The sequence below is a fragment of the Pan troglodytes genome, chromosome 10, assembly GCF_028858775.2.
Source record: "Pan troglodytes isolate AG18354 chromosome 10, NHGRI_mPanTro3-v2.0_pri, whole genome shotgun sequence".
NCBI classification, from domain to species: Eukaryota; Metazoa; Chordata; class Mammalia; order Primates; family Hominidae; genus Pan; species Pan troglodytes.
The window spans coordinates 30,913,033-30,933,058 of NC_072408.2; the positions used below are offsets into that span (position 1 = coordinate 30,913,033).

The window sequence follows — 20,026 nt, forward strand, 5'->3', positions numbered from 1 at the left end:
AGACTGGGTTTCGCCATATTGACCAGGCTGGTCTTGAACTCCTGACTTCAGGTGATCCGCCTGCCTCAGCCTCCCAAAGTGCTGGGATTACAGGTGTGAGCCACCGTGCCTGGCCTCCTTTGAATTTTTGAGTATATTTTAAATAGGTGTTTGAAAGTCCTTATCTGTGAATTTCATTATTGCTGTCATTTCTTGGTCTTTTTCTATTGATTCATTTGCCCTGTACTTTTTTCTGCTTCTTCACATGCCTACTAATAATTTTTTGTATACTGATTTTAGTATACAAATTTTAGGCTTTAAATGTCTGCATTTAAAAATTTCTTTTCTTTTACTTGTATTTTAATTATGTACATAAATAGCAACATGAGAATGAGGAGTTCTAAGGCTTATACGTTATCTTTAGGTGAAAGGATTTCAGATTAGTTTGGTTGTAGGACAGCATCACCCAAGATAACAGAGGCCTAGTATAGATTTTCCTGAAGAAGAATGCAAATTTAATACATTCAATACTGATTTCTCTGCCATTTTTCTGTAGAAGCCCTGGTTTATTGTAAGGAGATTCCAATGTTTACCTATAACTGATTAAAATGGGCAAAGCATGGCGTTTTCTACTTATTTATAGGTGAATTCTCATTTCCTGGCTTTTGAAAGTGCTCCTTCCATATATCTTCTATGACTATATATCTTTGTAAACCCCAATAATATAATCTCTCCCCACTGACCTGGGCAAACACAATAGCTTGTTGTGGGTGATAGACAGAGGCAGCTAATGCCATGAAACCAGGTGGAGCTTCTTTCTGTTTGAACCTCTAGCCAAAAGGAGTCCAACAAGGCCAGCAAAATTATAGCACCGTGTCTTGGAAAAAAACCCAGAGGATACATTTTGGAGATATTCATAGCTGTCTAACCCCCACTGAACCAAACTTTGCATCTTGGGCTTAGTCTGGGAGTATGTTTCCTGACACCAGCTTGTGTGTGGCTCATGATAATGCTGGAGCTGAGAGATGCTTTCTTCCAGCTGGGTTCTTAACTCCTCCACGTATTTATATTGGCCCTTGGGAACTGAGTAGAATGAAAACTCATCAGCCGTCATGGGATTTTTTGGAGGTGAGTCCTTTTTTGGAGCTGCATAGACTTTGAAGGTGAGAAAGCTCAGGCTAGCTGGCCCCATGCTCCTCTGAATTAACCTTGGACATGTTGCTGGCAGCAGCGGCTCCAGAAGGAAAATTTTTCTTTAAACTGAATTTTGTTTTGAAGGTAGTTAGTTTACCTGCAGATTATCTTTATTCTTTTGAATCTTTTTGGAAAGCTTTGTTAGGGTGGGTCTAGGGAAGCCTTTACTCTAGAGCTAGTTTAACCCTACCAGTAAAGGATTATCCTTCTGGAGTCTCTACTAAGTGCCCCAGGTGTTCAATAAGGTTTTTTTCACTTTGGTTGGTTGGAACTCAAATGTCTCCTAGTTCTGTGGGTGCTCTGGGAATTTTTCAGTTTATAGCTTCCCAGCGGTTCTTTAAAAAGCAATGTGAAGTTTCCCTTTATGAATATTCAGCCTAGTATTTAGAAACAGATGCAAGGAGACTGCTACACAGACTCCTTGAGCTCTTTTCTTTCCTTCCTTCCTCCCTTCCTTCCTCCTTTCCTTCCTCCCTTTCTCTCTCCCTTCCTTCCCCCCTCTTCCTCTTCCCTTCCTTTCTTTCTTCCTTCCTTCTTTCCTTCCTCCCTTCCTCTCTTTTTTCCTTCTACCCTTCCTCTCTTCCTTCCTTCCAGCCTTCCTGTCTTCCTTCCTTCCTCCCTATCTTCCTTCCTTCCTCCCCTCCTCTTTTCCTTCCTTCCTCCCTCCCTCTCTTCCTTACCTCTCTTCCTCCCATCCTTTCTTACTTCCTTCCTCCCTTCCTTCCTTTATTTTTCTATCTTTTCTTCTTTCTTTCCTTCTTCCCTTCCTTCCTTCCTCCCTTCCTTTCTTTCTTCTCCATTCCTTCCTTTCTCTTTCTCTGTTTCTTTCTTCTCTTATTTCTTTCCTTCTTTCTTTTCTTCCTTCCTTCCTTCTTTCCTTCCTTCCTTCCTTCCACAGCTCTATTATCTAAGTTCTTTGCTCTACAAATTACAGTTGCCTCGGCCTCCCCACTCTTGGTCCCCTCAGATACTCCAATTTTCTAGTTGTTTGCAATAGGAGGACAAGTCCAATACCAGTTATTCCATCATAACTAGCAGGAGAAGTTTCAGCTTATATTTATCTTATTGAGTATTCATGGAGAGTCTTATTTCATCTATACTTCTACCCCACTCACCCCCCTGCTAGATAAATCATGGAAACTACCAATTTTAAATTGATGGTGGACAGGATGATTGCAAACTCAGTCATGAGTAGCCGAAGTAGGGATACCTCTTGAAGGCTGACTGTGTGCCACAGATACTGCAATGTGCAACATGGGCATGAAGAACTCTCATCCTGCCTTCAAATCCATGATTCAGTTTACAATCCATAAAGGTACATTTTGTTTATTATTTCTAAAATATTTGAATTCACACTCAATTCTAGTGTCAATTGCTGTGAAGCGAATTTATTAAACCAATATTTATTTGGTTCTTCTTTTAGAAAGCCAAACATACTGAATTTGAATTACAGGTTCTTAGCATAGTTACCAATTAATAGTCATCTAAATGTTATATTCTTGCTACTTACTCATGTGGCTTAATTGGTTGAATAGCAGTTTGGCAAGTCAGTTTTAAGAGCTATTAATTCATCATTTTGACACCTATTATTTGGATATTATCCAAATTAAGACATTTTATTAGCTAATGTTCCTCCATTAACTATTTTAATTGCCTGCAATAAGTGAACTAAACATTTCTACATGTTAAAATTTCTCAAAGCAGTTTTAGAAGGCTACAGAATATACCGTAAATGGCAAAAAGCGTTAAACACCCTAGCCAAAACACTGACCTATTGTAAACACCTGATAAAAACACAAGAGACTTGTATTTTTTGTCAATAGAAGTGACATTACAGTACACTTTTCTTCTAGGAATGTGAATGCTAATGTTATCAAGAAAATCGCGTTTTCTTTTTTTTTCTACTTTCTTAGTAAACTCAGGTGGCACTATAATGTGAGTAATGGTATTTTATTTTATTTTATTTTATTTTATTTTACTTTAGAAGGGTAATGCTGGCAATGAATGGAAAAACTTAAGAATTCACAGTATTCTTCCACTTTAGCACAAAACTAGTAAGGCAGTATAGCGTAATAAAAAGATCACTAGAATTAAGTAACCTAAGTTTTCATTCTAACTGCCAATACGTTGATGGCTTTGGTTGAAATATAGTTCATTCATTTCTATGAATTCAATAAAAAAAGATTTTTTTTCTCCACATAGCTGACACTAGTCACAGGAGAATGAAATTGGCCCTGACGGGAATAAGTAGTTCATTTACTAGAGATGTGAACTGTTTCTGGAGGCAGGAAAGTCATGGGTTTCAAAGGCATAGTTTAGTGGTTTTTAACATGAGACTCAATGCCACCATTTTGGTTGTTTTATTTTCTGGATTTTATTTCCGTTTGTCCTCCAGTTTTTAAAATTATTTAAATTTATTTTAAAATTTATATACAGTAAAACTCACTTTTTTATTGGTGTATATGTCTATAATATTTGACAACTGCAAGTAGTCATGTAATTACCACAATAGTCAAGATTCACAGCAGTTAACATTGACCTCCCCCCAAAAAAATTCCTTCATGCTACTCCTGTGTAATCAAACCCTCCCCCAAACATTTAGTCCCTGATAACCATTGATGTCTTCCCCTTCTGTTGATTTTCTAGAATGTCACATAAATGGAATCACAGAGTATATAGACTTTACAGGATGAGCCAAAGCTGCCTTTTTATAACAGATATTCTGCTCTTATCTATTTATAATCTTCAAATAGAATCCATAAATAATATTATCTACTTTGACAAATATAAATTCAAAAAATCAGTACACTACTGTAACATACATAAAAGAAGCAAAAAAATCAAGTAATAAAATAACACGTATTCACAATGAAAATGGTTGAACACAAGTGAAGTAATGAAATGCTTACACCTTCTTTGATGAAAAAGTTTTCATTTTAAGGGAAGTAACAAGATCAGAAGCTGTTCCACATTAAAAAAAATACAGGAAAATAAAAAGAAAAAAACGGATGTGTGATGATGTGATTTTTATAAAATATGAACAATTCTAGGTAAGGATCAGAACAAAACCAAGTAGAATTTTACTTTCTTACTTTTCAGAGAATCTTATTATCCACAAGAATTGTAGTTCTGGAAAATTTACTGTATATGCCTGTAATCCCAGCTTCTTGGCTGAGGCAGGAGAATTGCTTGAACTTAGGGGGCGGAGGTTGCAGTGAGATGGCACTATCCCACTCCAGCCTGGGCATCATAGGGAGACTCTGTGTCAAAAAAAAAATGTGTTTTTTAATGCAAAATGCAGTTAGGTTTCTAGGGTTCGGATATGTATGAATAGGCTTTTCATCTACATGAATCTCCACTGAGGCAATCAAAAAATGTGTAGACTTGGGACAATTCCAGTGTGGTCCTATCTCAAGCATAGCAGGACATCTACCATCCCTGGCTTATACCTGTAAGAGCCCAAAGTACTCTCCAGTCTCAACAACCAAAAATTTTCTAAAATGCTTCCTGGTGGGCTACAGTTGAGACCCACTGGCCAAGATGAAGTATCTCTTTTGCCATCTAGTAATCTCATGCTGGATGATCATCCTGGGTTAATGTTCGCCAATCTTCTGATTACCAGTTGAATTTCTCAGATAAGTTCACACTAGGAAAGGAATATCTTGAAGTGCTACTTCTGTGTTCTAGTGTCTAGAAATTTCTCCTTTCTTGATAATAATGTCTCATAAATAAAGCTTTTTTTAAAAAAATTCTTTTGTCAAAATTTGTTACAAAAATATTCTCAAGTCTCCTATTTCCAGTGTCAGACAACATTCCTCGCTGAGGTCCCCACAGGACCAAGAGAGCTGTAACCAAAAGACTCATCTCTTAGCAGTGCAAAAGACAGATGAGACCTTATCTAAATTATAAAATAAGCTTTAAACCATTTTTCATCTACTAATAATTTACTGTTAATTACTTTTGAAGCTTAATTTTAAAATAAAGCAAATGCCCATATATTGAAGATTTTTAAATATAAGAATTTTCTTTTAAAAATTTAGATTCAGGAGGTATATGTGCAGGTTTGTTTCATGGATATATTACACGAGAGCATTGTTTCTAATTCTTTAATATTATAAAGTATTCCAAAAACATTTTTGTTCATATGTTTTATGCATATCTTATTATTTCATAAATCCTCAGAAGAAAAAATTCTTGTTAAAGAGTATACCCCCATCTAAAATATTGATACAAGTTACCATCTTGCTCTCTGGATAGATTGCACCAATTCATACTCTCAATAATGAGTGTTATTTTCATCTTCACTTTTATGAAAGGTAACAAAAGAATATCTCATTGTTTTAATTTGTATTTCTGTGATTACCAGTGAAGTTAAACATCTTTTAAAAAGGTTAAATGACCATAGTTTTTCATTTATTTGAGTGTTGTGTGTATGTGTGAATTACCTGGAGCTTTGCCCATTTTTCTATTGGAATATTCATCGCTTTTTTAAAGAAATTATTCAGGTTTATCTCTTTTTTAAAAATTTGGCAAGTTATATTAGGGATTTTAACCCAACATTTTCCCCTGAGGACATCGTGTATCCTTTAATGTTGTTTCTTTAATTTAATTCTTTAATGTTGTTTAATTAATCCTTTAACGTTTTTCTGCTGGAATCACTGAGTATATCTATACCTATACCAATACCTATATTTATATATCTGTATCTATGTAAATAGAGGTATCTATATAGATATGTACTATATCTAGGTAAATAGATATAGATATATAGATATGCACATATACAGAAACCACATAAAAGGCAAAGATAGATGATAGACTATCTTTTATGTGGCTTCTGGCTTTAATATTTTTGTTTAGAAAGATTGCCAAATGCTTACCTAAATTTCTTTCTAGAATGTTTATAGACCATCACATTTTCAATATTTTTTTCCCACATAATATACGAACTAGATGTTTTCACCCCACCCCTCAGCTTTTTGCCATTTCTCAGCCTCATCAGACACAGAAAATCTCAGGGAAAGAAGAAATGAGGGTTACTTTGTGGCAGTGGCAGGCACGTTCCTATTGACACCAAAACAACTCTGTCAAAAGGATGGGTGAAAATGGCGTGCCCACTCCCGTTCCAGGCAAAATGGCCTCATCAAAGCAATATGTCAAAATTGTCTCATTTCATTATTTGAGGTTTATTCTGAATTAAGTTCCTTTATATAGTACTTCTGTTACCCACGGAATTTTTTAGTGCTTCAAGTGTCTGTGTTCTAGGATGTCTGTGTCTGTGATAACTTTCTGAATGTAGGAATGGGTAGAAAGCTAGAACTTAGATTAGAAAGAAGTCAGTATATGTCAAGTATATTCATACTCCTAGCAGTGGAATTATTGAGTCAAAGGATATATGGATGTTGAATTTTTATGGATATTGAGAAATAGAACATTGTTCTCCAAAAAAGATGAATCAATTTACACTCTCACCAATAATATATTATCTGATTCCTATATTCTTGATAATATTTATGTGTATTTACTTTTTAATTTGTTTAATTTTATATTTATCAATATTTTATATTTGGGCAATCTGTAAAACAAAACATTTCTCTTTCATTATGAATGAAGTAACTTTTTGTCTTTCTGTTTCTGTTAATCATCTATATTTCATCTATATCCTTGTCCATTTTTCTACTGGATGGCATACTTACTGGTTAGTACATACATTTTAGAAATTTAGGAAAATTTCCCTTTGTCATGTTTTTGCAGATATTTTCCCTAGTATTTTGTTTATGGTGGGTTTTGCTACATAGCTATTTAAAACTTTTTTCAGGTCAAATTTATTTATCTTTTTTCTTTTTTTTTTGAGACATAGTCTTGCTCTGTTGCCCAGGCTGGAGTGCAGGCAAGTGATCATAGCTCACTGCAGCCTTAAATTCCTGGGCTCAAGAGATCCTCCCACCTCAGCCTCCCAAGAGCTAGAACTACAGGCCCATGCCACCACACCTGACTATTTTTATAACTTTTGTGGAGATGGGGATCTTGCTATGTTGCCCAGGCTGGTCCCAAACTCCTGAGCTCAAGCAATCCTCCCACTTCAGCCTCCTGAAGTGCTGGGATTACAGGCATGAGCCACTGCACCTGGCCAAATTTATATATCTTTAAAAAATAGTTTTTGTCTTCCTTAGAAAGGCCTTCCCCATTCTAAACTTACAAGTACATTTGCCCATGTTTTCTTCTAGCCCATTCTTGATTTTTTCTAATTTTAATAAATGTTTTATTAAAATACAACATGCATATAGAAAAGTATGTCAATCATAGGTGGACAACTTACTGAATTTTCACAGAAGAAACATTCTCATGTAGCCAAGATTCAAATCAAGAAACAAAACATTACTAGTACCACTGAAGCCTCTTTTATGTCCTTTCCAATCATTACCACTCTTCAAAGGTTATCATTATCTTGATTTCTAATATCATAGATTAGTTTCTTATATTTTTGAATTTTTTAAATATGGAATCATATTTAAAGCCAAAGTATGTACATTTTGGCTTTTTTAACTCAACATGATGTTTTCAAGAGTCATTAATGTTGTAATTATTAGGATGGGGCAAAAGTAATTGCGACTTTTTACCATTGTTTTTAATCGCAAAAACTAATACAATTTGTTATTCTTATTGCTATGTAGTATTCCATTTATAAATATGTAACAATTTCTTTATCCATTCCACTGTCAATAGATATTTGGGTTGTTTCTATTTTGGTGCCATTATAAACAGGGATTTTATAAACATGTCTTTCGATGACTATATATACACACACACATATTTATATATTACTTTGGATGACTATATATACATACATACATATATATACACACACACACACATATATATATATAGACATATGTCTTTTTTTGTTGGGCTTATACCTGAGAATATAATTTCTGGGTTCAGCTTTAGTACTTCTTTTCAGTTTTCAAAAATGGTTGTACCAATTTACATTCCTGCCAGCAGTATATAAGTTTTGTTTGCTTCATATCCTCACTAACCTCATATATTCTTTCTATTTCATTGTAGCCATTCTGATGGGGCTGAAGAGGTTTCTCACTGTAGTTTTAATTCACATTTCTCTGATGGCTAATAAAGTTGCCATTTTTAATGTGTTAATTGGCATTTAGGTATGTTCTTTAACGAAGTGCCTGTTCAAGCCTTTGACCGTTTTTCTACTGGACTCTCTTTTCACTTGTAGATTTGTAGAAATTCTTTATATGATCCGGATAAGAGTCTCATACAACCACATATCTTCTCCCATTCTATGGCTTGTCATTTCACTCTCAATACTGTCTTTTGATAAGAGGTTCTTAATTTTAATATAGTCCAATTTACCATTTTTTCTTCCTGAAGAAACACTATTTTTTAAAATTTCTTTAAAACAGGTTTAATTAAATATAGTGGACATCCAATAAACTGCACATATTTCAAGTGTAGATTTTGCTAAACTTTTGGGAGTGATAGGTAATATCTATTATTGTTATTGTGGTGATAGATTCATGGTTGAATATCTTTCAGAACATCAATTTTAATAGTTCAATAATACTTCTTCCTATGAAGATATTCTAATTTGCTTTCTCATTCCTCTACTATTGGGCAATGAAATTGTTTTCCCTTTCTTCCCTATCATATGAAAAAAACCCTTCATTAAATGTCATAAGGATAAAACAGCATGGATGAACAGAAAAGAATAGATATGGTTTTTGGAATACAAGATATGCTAGGTTGCTTGGCAATGCCATCATGTGAAGAAAGAAGGGCAAGAATGTCGCATAGGATGATGAGGAATACTCCGGCCGTGCTGTGCTTCAGTAATGAGCTGTCATGTGTTGTGATGTGCAGTTCTTAAGTGGTAAAGTGTGCAAGCCGCATAGCGAGAGGTGCTAACCTAGGTGTTGACAGCTGCTTACTTCAGGAGAAACCGACTGAAGCAGGCATAAAACAACCTTTTTCTGTTCTTAAAAATGGTTTTTAATTACAAAAGCATCTTCTCATTTTATTACGAATCAGAAAATATTTGTGCATAAATGGAAAATCATTCCCTATCTGTGTTCCTACTTCCCATAGGTAACCACTAGAAATATTTTGTTATATAAACTTTCAGATGTTATAGAAAAGGTAGACAGTTATAGTCTATCCATAGTTATATATAGCTATTATATATGGTAGTATAAGAAGAGAGTTTGTTTTTTAAGCATAATCCTCGCCAACTTGCCCTTTTCATTTATTATCTCATGTCTCCCTCTCCACAGCAGTGTAGTACAGGGGTATCTGCTCCTTCCTTCTCCAAGACACAGCTTAGGGTGCAGCTGATATGCGCCAGTCTCAGTCCCAATGCCTGCAGTCACCAAGATAGTTCTGGCAACTTGCCTGGGTGAATGAATGGCTGGACACTGACAAGACCTACCTCTAGAGCTGTGTTGCCCTGGTTCCCACACAATTGCACTTCCAAGATGAGCACTGGCTTCAGCCCCCTCAGATACCTTCTTCTTCCCTGTCCCTCCGGGTCTCCTCCAGGATATGCATGGCAAACTCAGGAGCCTACAGAAGCCTAGATGGTCAAGTAAAAGAGCAAAGCATGCTGGATGGAAGAGTAGTGCAACTGTAACGACTGGGCACGCTAGTCCTCTTTGAAGGGCAGTCACTACTCACACCATATGATTCTTTCTAAGAAGGGAATATTGTCAGATCTCTACATTTTCAAGAGCAGCCAGAAATCAAATTTTTAATTAAAAAATCTGCTTTTCAAATGTCAGCAGCTAAGATTTTTTAAACATATTCAAGTCTTGATCTTTAATTTTTAAAATAAGCTTTATATTTTAGAACAGTTTTAGATTTACAGCAAAAATGGCAAAGATAGTACAGAGAGTGTCCATATACCCCCACACCCAATTTTCCCTGTTATTAACATCCTATATTAGAATGGTACATTTGTCACAATTAATGAGCCAATATTGATACAGTGTTATTAGTAGTTGACTTACATTTCCTTAGCTTTACCTAATGTCTTTTTTCTATTCCTGGATGCTGTCCAGGATAGCACATTACATTTGGTAGTCATGTGTCTTTAGGTTCCTCTTGGCTATGAGTTTCTCAGACTTCCCTTTTTTGTTTGATCACTGACAGTTTTGAGGCATACTGATCAGGAATTTTGTAGAATGTCCTTCAGTTGGGTTTTTCTGATATTTTTCTTGTGACTAGACTGGGGTTATGGGTTTTCAGGTGCAAGATCACATAGGTAAAGTACCATTCTCATCACATCATATCAAGGGCACATACTATCCACATGACTCATCACTGTTGATGATCTTGATCACCTAGTTGAAGTAGTGTTTGTCAGGTTTGTTACTTTCCCCACTTTCCACACTGCACGCTATAAAAGGAAGTCACTCTGCACATCCCACACTTCAGGAGTGGGGAGTTACGCCTCGCCTCTTTGAGGACAGCGTCTCTAAACAAATTATTTGGAATTGTTCTCAGCACAATCTTCCATAACCAGGTCCTACCTACATTTTGGGCTTCATCCCCAGCTGCTCCCTCCCTCTCCCATTCCAGGCTCATCATACTACAGGTCAGCACCTGCAGATCCTGCATGGTGCCATTCTTTCTCATGTCTCTTGCTCTCACTATTGCCACTGTCTATGCATGGATGTTCCTTATCTTTCCCCCTTGCATGCTCAATTCCCCTTTGACCTTCAAGACTGCTCAAGTATGCTCTACTCTAGAAAGTCTTCCCAGAACCCAGTCTGCCTCGAAGGATTTTCCTCGAGTCCCAAAATACCCTGTGCATTTTCCCACCATGGCGTTCATTCCTCTCTATTGTTTATTCTCAACACACTCCCTTGTTAGACTGAGAGTTCTTTGACAGCAGGGCTGTCTTTTTACTTACCTTTCTATCCCCTGTGCTTATATATGGCAAACATCAGACACTGGGTAAATATATTTTGAATGAATGAATGAATGAACAAACAAATGTACAGAATTCTAGATACAAGATTTCTTCTATGAATTTCCAGTCATTCTGCCTTATCAACAATCACCACATTCTGCCTTGTATTATGGTTGTTTAGGTACTTGTCTTACTTATTTTAGTAGCTCTATTGCTCTTTGAAGGCTATGATCATGTTTTATTTGTACTATAATTTCCAGGTCAGTGTCTTACATATAATAGCTGTTTAATAAATCTTTGTTGAATAAGCAAATGAGTTAATGAACAAATAAATGAAGCTGCCTGCACACATAATTGATGAAAGGGAATCGCACAAGGAAAGGAAGCATAATGAACTGGAAAATAAATGGCAGAATTTTCAAACGAAATGAAGTTGACTTGCCTAGCACATTATTTCCAAATTTTTATCATATGCTAGTAAATATTGTCACATGTTTGTTTAAAGAAATTTAAAAACTTAAATCAATTCTTAATGAAATAGCTACGTAACTGCTCCTTAACAACAGAAAGGAGAGTCAAGCCTGATTCATCTCTTAGAGATAGACCTCCCTACAAAAAGATCCATGCTGCTACCCTTAAAAATCGCTGTTGTATAACAAAACATGTGTTCCTTTGTCCCCTTTAATAACCAAATGAGTTTATATCAAAAATTTTTTAAATAGCATTTCTCTTTATCTATCTCTAATAAAATATAATTTTTCTAAGTGTCCTGTGCTGGAGAGAAGTAAACAGAAAACAACCATTCTGGAAGAAAAAAAACGTCCTTATAGCAAGATAGATTACCATTGTTATCAACACCAAATTCAACTGCTGCAGAAGAACCTCACTCAGAGGAAACCGAGTTAGGAGAGAATTTAGTTCCTCTTTTTCTTGCACCAAAAAATAAATTTTATGAATATTTCTCAATTAGTATTTGATTAGGAAAACCTGTAGAGGGCGTCCTTGCACCAAGAGCCATAGAGGTTTGCGCAGAACTAGGAAAAAAATGTTAAATTAAAACCACTCGCTCCGAGTCAAAGAAAATGCCTATTGTGCTGTGAAATTATTATCTTTACCTGGGTGACACTGGCATTATAACATTAAAGTGTTTTAAAAGTAGCCTAATGTTCATACATTATATACATGAATATTCATAGAAATAAAAAATAATGCAATGTTGGGAAACAGGTAAATATTTTTATTGTAAAGGAAGAATCACTGTGAAGCTTTGGATGCAAATAGACTTAATTATGATTTATTTATCAGTATGAGGTATAAGTTACTAAGAGTATGGGCTTTGAAATCAGAGTGTCTGGGATTTGAACCCTTACTCTCATTTACCAGCTGGATATCCACAGTCAACTTACTGGACTTTTTGAGCCCTCTTTCCTCGTCAGTAAAATAAGAATAATAGTAGTACCTACTTAAGAGTTGTGAGGATTAAGTAAGCACTTAAAATAAAAGTACTTTAAAAATTAAGACACTGCAAGTTCAAATCAGTCATAGACTTCTTGTCTAATTCCTTTTTTCCTTTTTTTTTTTCTCTATTGGTTGGTTGTATAGCTGCAAATATTTCCTCATTGGAAATCTATATTCTCAGAACCTAACACTGATTTAACTTGATGCCTGCACATGTCCACCTTCTCTTCTGTTGTTTCTGTTTGTTTTTCCCTCTTGAGGCATCTGCTACTCTATAAAGGACTGATTGAAACACCACGCCCAGCCTCAGACATTTGATCCTTGAGGCATTTGTCACAGCTTCGGGTACTAAAGAACAAAGACAAGTAAATGAACCTTTTATGAGTCCGAAGGCTAAGTTTTTTAATTAAAAACAAAACAAAACAAAACGCTTTTGCTTCCGTTTTCTTTGTGCATCCAAGGAATTAGGCAGGAGGCAAAAATCAGTTCTTTCTGCTGGGCTAGGTGGATAGGTTATGCTGCAGCCCACTGCCGGCCAAGCATGCTTCTCACAGACGAGGCCAGAGCCTTGGTTTTGCCCCCACGCACCTGTGAATTCGGCAACTTTTTAAAAATTATTTTATTTATTTATTTATATATTTTTTGAGACGGAGTCTCGCTCTATCACCCAGGCTGGAGTGCAGTGCCACGATCTTGGCTTAATGCAACCTCCGCCTCCCGGTTCAAGTGATTCTCCTGCCTCAGCCTCCCGAGTAGCTAGGACTACAGGCCCCCGCCACCATGCCCAGCTAATTTTTGCATTTTTAGTAGAGACGGAGTTTCACCACGCTGGCCAAGCTGGTCTCGAACTCCTGATCTCAGGTGATCCGCCCGCCTTGGCCTCCCAAAGTGCAGGGATTACAGGCGTGAGCCATCGCGCCCGGCCGAATTCAGCAACTTTTAAAAAATATCAGCAAACGTGAAGATATTCACGATGTTAGAGGAGCCCTACCCCGGAGGGTCAGGTACAGCTATCGTCCAGGGCCCAGGGCACTCTTTCGGGCACTGCCGGGTTATCAGGGAGACAGACGGGCATCCCCAAATGCTGGGTGTCGGGCAAGTACCAGCTGGACGCCCTGCGCCTCGAGCCAAGGCCAGCGCCTGCCATCGGCACCACCGGACAGTCGAGCCTCGAGTTTTAACTGCTTGGGAGCGCGCAAAGTGCCAGCCTATCGCAGAACGGAGCTCATAGGGTTGGCGGAGAAAGAAATCCTACTGGCTGAAAGGGAGACGAAGGGCAATTTGCGTCTTCAGTGAGCGCCGGAGGAGGAACAGGAGTCATCACCCTCATCATCAATCATCATCATCATCATCATCATCACCATCACCATCATCAGCACTCAGTCAAGCCCAGCGTTGTCTGCTCTCCCCATTTCCCTCCCCCGAAGCCTCCCTTGGCCCGAGGAGGTGGCGAGTGATGTCCCAGGGGTCTCTGAGTGCCCTTCTCCGGGTCCACCAGCCCTACACGCCCACTTCGCGGGCGCTCCACTGGGCGCACCGCACTGTGAATGCAGCCTCGGGGGTCCCTCGCGGCCCCGCCCCCGGGGGGCCCCACAGCGCCCCCAAGTGGCGGCCGCCCGGGCCTCGCGGGCCCCACTCCTCGCTCGCACCTCGCTCGCGCCAGCCCTTCCCGCTCTTCTGTTCTCGCTCTATTTGCCCCGCTGACTGCTGGCCTCGCCAGCTTTGCCAGTCTTACGTCTCTGCCGCCCCCACTCCCGCCCGCGCCCCATCTTCTTGCGCGACTCGCGCCCGCTGGTCCCCCCCTCCTCCTCCCGCGTCCTGCCTGCCCCCTCCTCCTGCTCTCGCAGGCTCCTTGGCACCCAGGCCGGGAGGCGACGCGCCCAGCCGTCTAAACGGGAACAGCCCTGGCTGAGGGAGCTGCAGCGCAGCAGAGTATCTGAGGGCGCCAGGTTGCGTAGGTGCGGCACGAGGAGTTTTCCCCGCAGCGAGGAGGTCCTGAGCAGCATGGCCCGGAGGAGCGCCTTCCCTGCCGCCGCGCTCTGGCTCTGGAGCATCCTCCTGTGCCTGCTGGCACTGCGGGCGGAGGCCGGGCCGCCGCAGGAGGAGAGCCTGTACCTATGGATCGATGCTCACCAGGCAAGAGTACTCATAGGTAAGGCCCCCGCCTCCAGCGCCTTCCCCTGCCTGTGTCCTCCTCTCTCCACTCTTCAAGAAAGAGGGATACCTGCGTTTCTTGTGTTTTAAAACTTAATTTCCATAAAAGAGTGTTCCCCTCTTTTAATTAGATATTTTCCATCTGAAAGCTTATAAACTTCTCTTTTAAGAAACCAAAGCTGATCTAGTGTTCTGATCATGCTGTTGTTAATTTTTATAGCCCTGCGTTTTTAGGTGCACCCAGCATTTTTTTGCGTCGGTTAACTCCATGTCCATCCCTTTTCCCTGAAAGCATGGGTCTGTTGGCATCATTCTCATCATCCACAGAGAAAAATTAATCTTAGTAGCGCTGATGGTACTGAAGGCAGATGCTTGTGAACAGAAATGACCCACACTAATTCTTTGGTTTTCTTTTTGCTTGAAACTTCTGATTTAGATGATTTCAAGTCTACCTGGTTTGATCGTTTTATTATTTTAAAAACCAGGATTTGAAGAAGATATCCTGATTGTTTCAGAGGGGAAAATGGCACCTTTTACACATGATTTCAGAAAAGCGCAACAGAGAATGCCAGCTATTCCTGTCAATATCCATTCCATGAATTTTACCTGGCAAGCTGCAGGGCAGGTAAGTTCTGAGAAAATTACCCTTTAATATTTCCACTGCCTTATGGCAGGTGGAAATAGTACTGTATAGTGTGTAGCCTGGTACATTTTACAGTTATTAAGAGAAATTTCTCATCTGATTGCCAAAGCAAATAAAGAATTAATTTCCATTTATTTCAAGTTGCCATATAAATTAATGATTTTCAAAAGAAAAGAGCAAGCCTTGTGCCTAAGCCCATTATTTTGATAAGACTCAGTGTCCTGAGGCTGCTGGAAATATAAAGACCTCCAATACCAACATCACTGTGTTTCTGTGATCATTGACATTAAAATTTAACATACTTAAAGGACTCTTTTTGCATAGTAGTTTCTAATCACTTGTGACATTCTTCATACTTTACAACAAATTTTAAAGTCTGTAAGTATTTTTGACATTGTGCACTTCTAAAAAGTCAGTATGTTGAATGTTATTCACTGGAACGTGAATGTTGCATATTTCTGGTAGAAGTTAGACCCAAAAGGTGTCATGTAAGAACGTTATAAAATATTGCAGCCTATGTTTTCAAGTTACCATTTTAAATGCTTTCATATGGAAAAGAAAACTGGAATCTATTTTTTATGAAGAAGCATTCCTTTTATTCCTTAGCACATTAGCATCTTTTATATGTTACCTTTTGTACATTTTTATGGCTTCTAATTTTAGAAAGAAAGAATAAAATGCTTATGTAAATTTAATTTCTTTTGTACAATTGGAGAATTTACTCTAGAGGACAAATGGTAAGCAATGCATTCTTTAGCTTATTAGTTGGTAAAATGTGTCTACTATGAAAATCATTATAATTATAATTAAAACCACATTTTGAGGTCTTTTATTCTAAAGTTCCTTAAATGATTATTTTCAAGAAGAATGTGATAAAATAACTTTATAAAAAATAACTATTTTGAATTGAGAAACGACTTTGTTTCCCTCTAATTACCTGTTATGGTATAGACATGACCTTTTTAGCTGTCTTTTTCCCTTCAAGTCTGTTCTGTTTTTCTTCTTCTTCTGAAATAGATCAAATCTAGACCCTTCAACACTTCCATTGCTATGTGGTTAAAAAAAATTGAGGTTTTGGATTCACTGAGGTTTATAACAGGAAAATCATCTATTGTTAATACCCCCATTTTGCAGATAGGTTCATCGAGGTTTCCATTGCTCTATAGGGAGATTATTCCTTTTCTCCCTACAAGTCCCTCTTCATAGATACTTCACAAACAATTAAGTTGGGAATATTGTGAAATCAGTAATAAACCAACGAATGGCCTTTCATTTTCTCCTTTTCAGCTGTATCTGTTTACTTATGGCTGACCGCTCATCAGATGGTCATTAACTAAGTGGCCAATTAATTCTATATTTTTGAAAAGACATTTTTTAACCTATACCTTTATGGGTTCATAAGAATCAATAAAAGGCAGTTTGAACTGCACCCTTCCATCTGAAAGGGTTTGGTAACTGGTTAACTGTAGGAAAAGCAGAAAGTGCCAATAGCTCTCTCGCGCGCGCACTCTCTCTCTCTCTCTCTCCCCCCTCCCTCCCTCCTCTCTCTATCTCTTTCTCTCTCACTTATGTTTGTCTGTTGAAGAATAGAATTTGAAGCAAAGGCTTAAATTCCATGTTGCTTTTATCCTATTGCTTAACAGTATAATGCATGTTTGCAAATATTGGCATATTGGTGAGTACAAAATGGACTGACATGTCATACAATCTCAGGAATATGTCCTGCAGGGGATTAGGGAGGAGAGTGGAACTGGCATGAAGAGGAAGTTTGTAATATTTTTTTCTCCTGCTTAAGTGTTGCTCACCTATGTGTATGATCTAATGATGCAGGACAATGTTAGCACCTCAATTAAGCTACCTTTCTCTCTCTACTCATTCGGCTTTGAATAGGTTACCACAACTAACTACATAAAATCTGCTTTCTGGGGAAAGGGTGGTGAGGGAGAAGAATCTACACAATACCAAGCAGCAAGATGCTTTAAAATATTATTTTTTTATGTTTAATATTATTTAAGTATGGCTAATTTTGCTTACTAAAGTTACGTGATCCCAGCACCATAATTTTTGAAATGCACAGAAATTCTGAAGATGGGAAAAATGACTTCAATACCAATTAGTATTTTGAAAGGTATCTATGGCTAAAGCCAAACCACATCAAAACATTTACATGGAAAATGAAAATTTCATTTCATTATCTGATTATTTCATCCAAATGATATCAAATATTTAGGCATTTCAACAATACATAAACAAAACACATAGCTCATTAATGAAGTTTTAAATTTTATATTTAAGTGTTTTAGCAACATGTGGACAACATTAAAATAACCTCAGGATTGAAGACCTTATAGAAGCAGTAAGGTGTTATTTACTTCCAATAAATTATTAGTCCAGTAACGAAGGATCCCCAACCTCTGGGCCACAGACCAGTGCTGGTCCATGGCCTGTTGGGAACTGGGCAGCACAGCAGGAGGTGAGTGACACGCCAGTGACTGAAGCTTTGTCTGCGTTGACAGATGCTCCCCATCCCTCTCCTTACTGACTAAGCTCCGCCTCCTGTCAGATCGACAGCAGCATAAGATTCTCATAGGAGTGTGAACCCTATTGTGAATTGCACATGCGAGGGATCTAGGCTGCACACTCCTTATAAGAATCAAATGCCTGATGATCTATCGCTGTCTCCCATCACCTCCATATGGGACCGTCTAGTTGCAGGAAAACAAGCTCAGGGCTCCCACTGATTCTACATGATGGTGAGTTATATGCTTATTTCATTACATATTACAATGTAGTAATAAAAGAAATAAAGTGCATGATAAATATGATGTGCTTGAAGCATCCAGAAATTATTCCTCCACCGCCCGGTCCATGGAAAAAATGTCTTCCACAAAACTAGTCCCTGGTGCCCAAAAGTGGGGGACCACTACAGTAACCCAAAGTGTTCTTGGTGCCACTTAAAATGCATCTTGTGTTCCACTTCAAACAAATGCAAATAAAAATTACAGTGAGATTCATTTCCCCACATCAACTTCGTCAGATCTTTTAAAAGTGGTTTTAGTATGTGGAGAATAGTGCATTATCATATGCTGCTAATGTGCATGTAAACCTTTTTGCAGGGCTGTTAGAATCTGATGGCAAAAGGCAGGGTATAGACTTTTTGACTGGACAATTTTACATCCAGAGATTCATGCCAAGGAAATAAGCATGGATATAAATAAAAATTTAGGTCCAAGAGTGTTCCTCATCATGCTGTTTATAAAAATTAAAAAATAGATACAACTTAGGGTCCAGCAATAGTGGCAGAATAATAAAATGAAGCAGTTGTAAGGATATTCTAGACATCCATTTGGGGCCATGGGAAGAGTCTCATACAAATTAAGTAGTTTATAAAAGTGGTCCCCAACCATTTTGGCACCAGAGTCTGGTTTCACGGAAGACAATTTTTTTTTTTTTTTTTGAGACAGAGTCTCACTCTGTCGCCCAGGCTGGAGTGTAGTGGGGTGATCTTGGCTCACTGCAACGTCTGCCTCCCAGGTTCAAACGATTCTCCTGCCTCAGCCTCCTGAGTAGCTGGGATTACAGGCATGTGCCACCATGCCCAGCTAGTTTTTGTATCTTTAGTAGAGACGGGGTTTCACCATGTTGGCCAGGCTGGTCTTGAACTCCTGACCTTGTGATCCACCCGCCTCAGCCTCCCAAAGTGCTGGGATTACAGGCGTGAGCCACCACGCCTGGTGGAAGACAATTTTTCTATGAACAGGATGGGGGATGGTTTCAGGATGTTTCAAGTGCATTACATGGATAGTGCACTTTATTTCTATTATTATTACATTGTAATATGTAATGAAATAATTATACAACTCGCCATAATGTGGAATCAGTGGGAGCCCTGAGGTTGTTTTCCTGCAACTAGATGGTCCCATCTGAGGGTGATGGGAGACAGTGACAGATGATCAGGCATTAGATTCTCATAAAAGGTGCATAACCTAGATCCCTTACATGTGCAGTTCACAACAGGGTTCACAGTTCTATGGGAACCTAATGCCGCTGCTGATCTAACAGAGGCAGAGCTCAGGCAGTAATGCGAGTGATGGGGAACACTCACCTACTGCTCACCTCCTGCTGTGCGGCCTGGTTCCTAACAGGCCATGGACCAGTACTGACATGTGCCCCGAGGGTTGGGGACCCCTGGTGTATAATATAGTATATTCTGTTTGATTCCATTACAAAATATGTTGGCAGATAAAGAAAAAATTAACATCTGATCTTCCAAGATGTAAACACCAGTTACATCTTCATCTATTATGTTTTGGTTTTTCTACAATGAATTCATTTGTAATTTAAAAGATTATTTTACATCAAATGTGTATAAACAGTGTGTGAGTTTAAAATTGTATGATGTTTTGTATTATAAATACTTTATTATCTGGTATCATTTTTACACTACTTATCACTCAACAAAATGATAACACCAATGATTTTCATGGGTCATCGTAACTGTGGAGACCAAAGAATTTATTAATGCTCATCAGATTCTCATCAATTTCTTTTGAGGTCCCCCCAAATCTTTCTTGCCTGAAATCATTTTTCCTGAATTCTCCCTCTCCCTGCGATTCCCATTTTTCATGGACAACTTTGCCTCCATTTAACCTTCTGATACTCATTTTCTG

At 38.3% G+C, this 20,026-nt stretch overlaps 1 protein-coding gene and 1 pseudogene across 1 annotated transcript in view; one reads left to right on the forward strand and one right to left on the reverse strand.

Annotated features, from left to right (window-relative positions):
• Nucleotides 1-608: 608 nt before the first annotated feature.
• LOC100615213 (MICOS complex subunit MIC26-like) lies at nt 609-10,806 on the reverse strand (annotated as a pseudogene).
• A 3,040-nt stretch (nt 10,807-13,846) lies between these two features.
• The window catches only part of WIF1 (WNT inhibitory factor 1), a 71,724-nt gene continuing 65,544 nt past the window's right edge, over nt 13,847-20,026 (forward strand). Inside the window, exons 1-2 of the mRNA XM_001163469.7 lie at nt 13,847-14,711; nt 15,199-15,338. Of these exons, the coding sequence (XP_001163469.1) occupies nt 14,564-14,711; nt 15,199-15,338 (288 nt within the window). The 5' untranslated portion in view covers nt 13,847-14,563. The remainder of the gene's footprint in view (nt 14,712-15,198; nt 15,339-20,026) is intronic.